This window comes from Gadus macrocephalus, chromosome 12 (assembly GCF_031168955.1).
Source record: "Gadus macrocephalus chromosome 12, ASM3116895v1".
Taxonomy (NCBI): Eukaryota; Metazoa; Chordata; class Actinopteri; order Gadiformes; family Gadidae; genus Gadus; species Gadus macrocephalus.
In genome coordinates this window covers 13,966,554-13,972,715 of record NC_082393.1, presented here as the reverse complement: position 1 = coordinate 13,972,715, position 6,162 = coordinate 13,966,554, and the positions used below count along the sequence as shown (strand labels likewise).

The window sequence follows — 6,162 nt, the reverse complement described above, 5'->3', positions numbered from 1 at the left end:
TGAGTTTACCTCAACAGCTTTCACACCAGTGACTTCAAACACCTTGTTTGGGATATCAAAAGCATGTGGATGATTTTGATATAAGGAATTGACAAGGTTCTTAATATGGTCATATAACTCATACACAGTAGCATAGTGCGCTACTATGCTGGTTCCATCCGGTGCAACTGAACCCCAAGTACTACGAGAATGAGGATCGAAAACTGCAAAAGCAGTTTCGACCTTGAAAACGGCACAGACACTTCCTTGGATGTTGAGCAAGCATGTGTCTGTCTGCAGCAGTGTCTTCTGAATAGCCTCTTCTAAAGGCATGGCTATGTTTTGCAAAGAAGCGTCATAATCATCCTTTTGATCAAGACTTCCAGTGAGTGTATCAAAATATTCCAAACTAAATAATTTATTGTTTAATTGGCAGTGTCTGGGTAACTCGGAAATGAAAATATGCCCACTGGTTTTGGCTGCACTGATTTCCTTATTTTCTAGCATAGATGTGTACAAGCCATTACCTTGTTTTAGAATATGATGAATGTTCTTTTTTTTCCAGTTGAGAACGCTATGGGTGGTGTGGGTCATAATCGCCGCTATGCCATTTGTAGCACACTGCTTACCTGCATTTTCCCCGAATATGTGGCTGCTCTGGTCAAACGATCCTTGAAGACACCCAGGGTTTTCATAAGTCACATGACTTGATGTAGCAGCTCTGGCAGGTGCAAAATCACAGGGTGCCTAAAAACACAACAGTAGTTCAATCAAAAAGGAGTGTAACCAATAGTTTGTATCGAAATTAACAAGGAATTCATAAAAAGGCTAGGAATCAATCAGATTAGTCAGAACTGCACACTTACACCATCTCAATGTTTTAAAAGAATAAACACATCAAAACAAAATGGGTCTCTTAAGCTGTGGCTTTTCCCGTTGGTATACAATTTTTCCACTAGTAATTACATACCTGCTGACTGCTCGCAGTGACCTCAGGTTCTGGTTCAAACGGCTCATGGTCCTCAATGTGTGTCATCTGCAATCACAAACATTACGAATGTTAAAAAAAGTAGGTTTACCCCTACATGCAAACTCATAAGCCATAGAAAAGGGGACATTTGGTGTATTGTGGTGAACAGAATTAAGGACAAAGAAAACTTTTATTTCAGTTCAGTTTAATAATTAAAATGAGCACAACAAGTTCATCAGCCAACCTTCTTGACATTTCCAATTCATAATGTGTAGATATTACCAAGAACATGTTAAAAACAGTTAAACTATGTTGATTGTAATTATGAAGTAAAAATGTAAATGTTACTAGATGCTGATCCTGGAACAGATTGATTGCTTATTTGCAAATCATTTTTTATATTGTTGTCATTACCTTGGTTGAACATCCCAAGAAGCTGGTCTCATTGGCTGTTGGTTTATCAGCCTGGGCCATCACAACTTTTGGACCCCAAGGTGTTGGCTCCTCTTGTTTTCTCTGTCCAGAGACAACCCGAGCAGTTGGCTGGTTCACCTTCTACAATGAGGTAAGGGAGCAAAATTATCATGACGGATACAATTGTATGAAAATTGAAAAGTGGGCAGTTCAAAGAACTGACTGCTAATGTAGTTTATTTAAAACATAGTGTTGTGCACGACTGTATTTTGTGGCGCTACATACAAATTTAACAACAAAACCCAAACATTAAATTATTACAAGATGCTCTCTTTTTCCCCCATTCCTTTACCTCACAAAACTCTTTTTGAAGAAGCGGCCACTCATCAACACACAGAGTCTGGTCATCCCCCTCCGGTTGAGCAAACTGCAATGACATAGTAAGAATTATATGTACATTACAATTGAGAAATGGAAACACAAAACTACACTTTCTTAAAGGGTACTTAGAGAAAATATCAAAAGAATAGAGAACCGCACTCTATTCACTGAATGTGTGTAATCATCACATGTTGTATGCAAATTACCTTGCTCGAATGCACAAAGACGCTGCCCTCCAGAGTGGCTGGTACAGCAGCTTCTGGAACAGGTCGAGGGGGAGGTACCAGCTTCGAAGGTTTGGCAATCCTTGCTGGAGTTTGAAGTGCCTGGAAAATAATTGTAAATCATTGGCAAAACAATACCTACACAGAGAATGTTGGACTATCTCTTGTATTAAAGGCAAAATCAGAAGATAGTTGTTCCTGTGTTTCAACCAAAAAATAAGTACATATTTCACTGAGAAATTACCAACCTCAAGGCGGGCCTTCTTTCCTTTGGAGACCACAGCCGTGGTTCCATGTGCCACCTTCCGTTTCTATCATAATGGAAGAGAACGGAAATGATAACAGTTAATAAAATATAACACATTTGTTTTCAATGTAACCATCTGTACCATACAATGTAAAGCTTGTCATATAGGATTACAGGCGCTATTAATATGTATGCACTCACAAACGGTTAATATTAAAATCACACAAATTACCTTTGAGCGATTCCCCATGGGGACGTCAAGGTTGGATGGAACAATGAGATCCATTGCAGCCAACTTGTCAGTGCTAAACCGGATAGGGTTTAGCACGACAAAGCACTCCCTCAGGACCAGAGGAGGCACACAAACCTAGAAATAAAAAACAGAATTGAGCCATTGACCATTTGCCTTGCCTTATAGGAATAGCATTTAAATGAAACAACAAATGTACGCATCATTACGGTTTAATTTCCTATCAGCTATCATACCAATGTACAAACCTCATGAGGAAGGATCCGCACGGAAGACTGATCCCAGTCCTCAGGCGCATCCCAGGACTCAGGTTGGCTGCGCTATAAACACATAGGGGGAATTAGTATTCAATAAATGTGGCCTAACTAAAACTGAAGCTCTTCAAAATTGTATAACTTTTACCTTTCCGCGACGTCCGACGACAGTTTCCTTGAAGGGGTCAAGGGGACGTGGACGTGAAACCTCTCCCTTCACAACCACGGTGGTAGCAAAGGGTCTCACAGTCGGGGGTGACTTGGGAGGAGACACAGGCGGAGGTGTAACAGGCAGAGGTGACTGAAGCTGCTGAAAGGAGAAGTGCCACAGCAGCTTCGCGAGAAGCGGCATCCCCCGATCGTCACTCAGGTGGATCTATTATAATGAGAAGCACGGGTTATTATTGAAATAAACTGCTTTTGCCATATAAAAATGACATTACATGAATTTCTCACGTGCCAAGTTATAACACGACTTACCCCATCACGACTCCACAAGGCACGTGAGTCCAGCGGAAAGCGGTCAGCTGTGACGCAGTACTTTACATCTGCAGAATAAAACAAATATTAAACCATACACTATATACATATTTTACACGTGGTACCAAGAGGTGGTGTTGATACACTAAAAGCTTTCCTACAAAGATATTCTATACTGACATTATCTCTTAATCATTTTTACATACCGTTCTTTGCTGCAACGCGACGAAACTCCTCTCGAAGGAATTGTTGCGGTGCCAATTCACTCGCCAGCCGGGGAGGGAAATCGAGCACAAACACCTGATCCGCACAAAAGTTGTGGATTACACACTATACAATTCTGTTAAATAGTCTGCCTTGAAAATACACTTTATTTTGTAACACAAAAACTACCTTAGGCCATCGACTGCGGGCAGCTCTCAGAAGTCCATCGAAGGCAACTCCAGCCGCTTCGATGCCGGGCGTCGCCGTGAGGTTGTTGCTTGGAGCCAGCAAGCAAACGATGTCGGGGGTTCTGGGGATGTCTGCGTTCAGCAACTCAGTGCGGAGCTCAGCGGCAGACGCCCCAGGCGTAGACAGGAACCCAAACGAAAGGCAACCGTCTGGCATCCTCACGTAACGGTCAACCAACGCACGCAGATGCGAGTCGCCCACAAACAGCACAAACTATAAATAAGGACAAATAAAAAGTTGTCATTCCACTCCAAACATATTCCACAGCTAAATTATACATTACTTTCTGAAAGGTCTTTGACAAGTTTACCTGCTTATCTGGAGACTCAGGAGGGAGATCCAATCGGTTGAACTTCCCAGTGTGGGCAGAGACAGGCCAAGGCTTGACACGGTGACGAGCTCCAGTGCCACGCACTAATAAAGAGACAAATTCAACGCAAAACTAAAGTGAATAACTTATCTCGAGCTGTTGATCTAAAAGTCAAACATCACACATTCATGCAATAGAATTCTGAGGAATATAAATGAGTTGAAAACATTATTGTATCTTTACGACTACATACCAGGGAGGAAGCCTCTAGCCAGAGTCGTTGCCATCGGAAGAATCGTCCTCATCCTCATCCTGGCTGCAGACGAAGCGCGCGAGGCACGAGGCATCTAATGATTTCACAATAAGAAAAATAGAATGCTTCAAAATAGGTACAAGATTTCCCTTTACAAATATACATCAAGAAAGGCTGCATGTTGAAAACCCCACCCTGTACAGAGATGTATTTATGTAATTATAACCATGTGTTTTCATATGAAATGAACATTAAACAGAACAGATAGGTGCAATAAATACACACACGCACAAGGTGTTCATGTGAAATCAATATATGGGCTAAAGCACAGCATTTAAAACACATTGCATATGGTGGACAGAGGTAGAATTTAGACTGTTGGGCGGATGTGTGCGTGTAAAAAGGAAATGTAACACGACATTGCAGCATTAAAAATTTCCTAATCACAGCCAACTTATAAAGCTTTCATCCCATTATAAAGCTTTCATCCCAGGACAAATTTAAAGCCAAATATTTGCATAGAATGACATAGGCAGTACAGAAACCATTTTCCCAAAAAAATCTATTAATAGACAACTAAAATGCTAATTCAGTCAAAACCCAACCAACACCAAGTAATAAAAACAGCACCTCACCTTGAGTTGAACGGCGGACGATCTCCTGTTTCTCCTTTCAACACATGACCAACAAACCTACCTTGCTTAGACAATCTGAAAATCAGTATACAGCCACACACGACACAGCCCCACACAGCCCCACAGACAGACACACACACAGACAGGCACACACACAGACAGGCACACACACAGACAGGCACACACACAGACACACACACAGACAGGCACACACACAGACAGGCACACACACAGACACAGACACACACAGACACAGACACACACAGACAGGCACACACACAGACAGGCACACACACAGACACAGACACACACAGACACAGACACACAGACAGACACAGACAGACACACACACACAGACACACACACAGACACACAGAGACACACAGACACACACAGACACACACAGACACACACACACAGACAGACACACAGACACACAGAGACAGACAGACACACAGACACACAGAGACAGACACACAAACACACAGACACACACACACACAGACACAGACAGACACAGACACACACACAGACACACAGACACACAAACACACAGACAGACAGACAGACACACAGACACACAGACACACACAGACAGACACACACAGACAGACACACAGAGACAGACAGACACACAGAGACAGACACACAAACACACAGACACACAGACAGACAGACAGACACACAGAGACAGACAGACACACACACACACACACACACACAGACAGACAGACAGACACACAGACACAGACACACACACAGACAGACACACAGACACACACACACACAGACACAGACACAGACACACACAGACAGACACACAGACAGACACACAGACACAGACACACAGACACACACACAGACACACACACAGACAGACACACAGACACACACACACAGACAGACACACAAACACACACACACAGACAGACACACAAACACACAGACACACACACAGAGACAGACACACACACAGACACGCAGAGACAGACACACACACAGACACACACAGACACGCAGAGACAGACACATACACACAGACACACACACACACACACAGACAGACACACACAGACAGACACACAGACACACACACAGACAGACACACAGACAGACACACACAGACAGACACACAGACAGACACACAGACAGACACACAGACAGACACACACAGACAGACACACAGACACACACACACACACAGAAGAAGAAGACAGACACACACACACACACACACACACACACACACACACACACACACACAGACAGACAGACAGACAGACAGACAGACAGACAGACAGACAGACAGACA

The 6,162-nt window shown here is 43.1% G+C and overlaps 1 protein-coding gene across 1 annotated transcript; it reads right to left on the bottom strand.

Annotated features, from left to right (window-relative positions):
• Window positions 1-886: 886 nt before the first annotated feature.
• LOC132468989 (uncharacterized) lies at window positions 887-4,309 on the bottom strand. Its single transcript, XM_060066894.1, has 13 exons — window positions 4,216-4,309; window positions 3,963-4,066; window positions 3,593-3,865; window positions 3,406-3,499; window positions 3,200-3,267; window positions 2,868-3,095; window positions 2,714-2,785; window positions 2,448-2,582; window positions 2,217-2,279; window positions 1,951-2,070; window positions 1,716-1,790; window positions 1,364-1,504; window positions 887-1,015 (listed from the first exon to the last, which is right to left on the bottom strand). The coding sequence occupies exons 1-13, from the start codon at window positions 4,307-4,309 to the stop codon at window positions 935-937; spliced, it is 1,548 nt and encodes a 515-aa protein (XP_059922877.1). The 3' UTR covers window positions 887-934.
• Between the last annotated feature and the right edge of the window lie 1,853 nt (window positions 4,310-6,162).

Bases quoted from the DNA above. Each gene is read 5' to 3' on its own strand.
- LOC132468989 (XM_060066894.1), bottom strand. From the start codon at position 4,309: ATGCCTCGTGCCTCGCGCGCTTCGTCTGCAGCCAGGATGAGGATGAGG. The intron at 3,268-3,405 runs GTATGTAAAAAT...TTTATTCTGCAG, and splicing joins TCGCGTTGCAGCAAAGAACG to ATGTAAAGTACTGCGTCACA. The intron at 1,791-1,950 runs GTAATTTGCATA...ATGTCATTGCAG, and splicing joins TCTTTGTGCATTCGAGCAAG to TTTGCTCAACCGGAGGGGGA.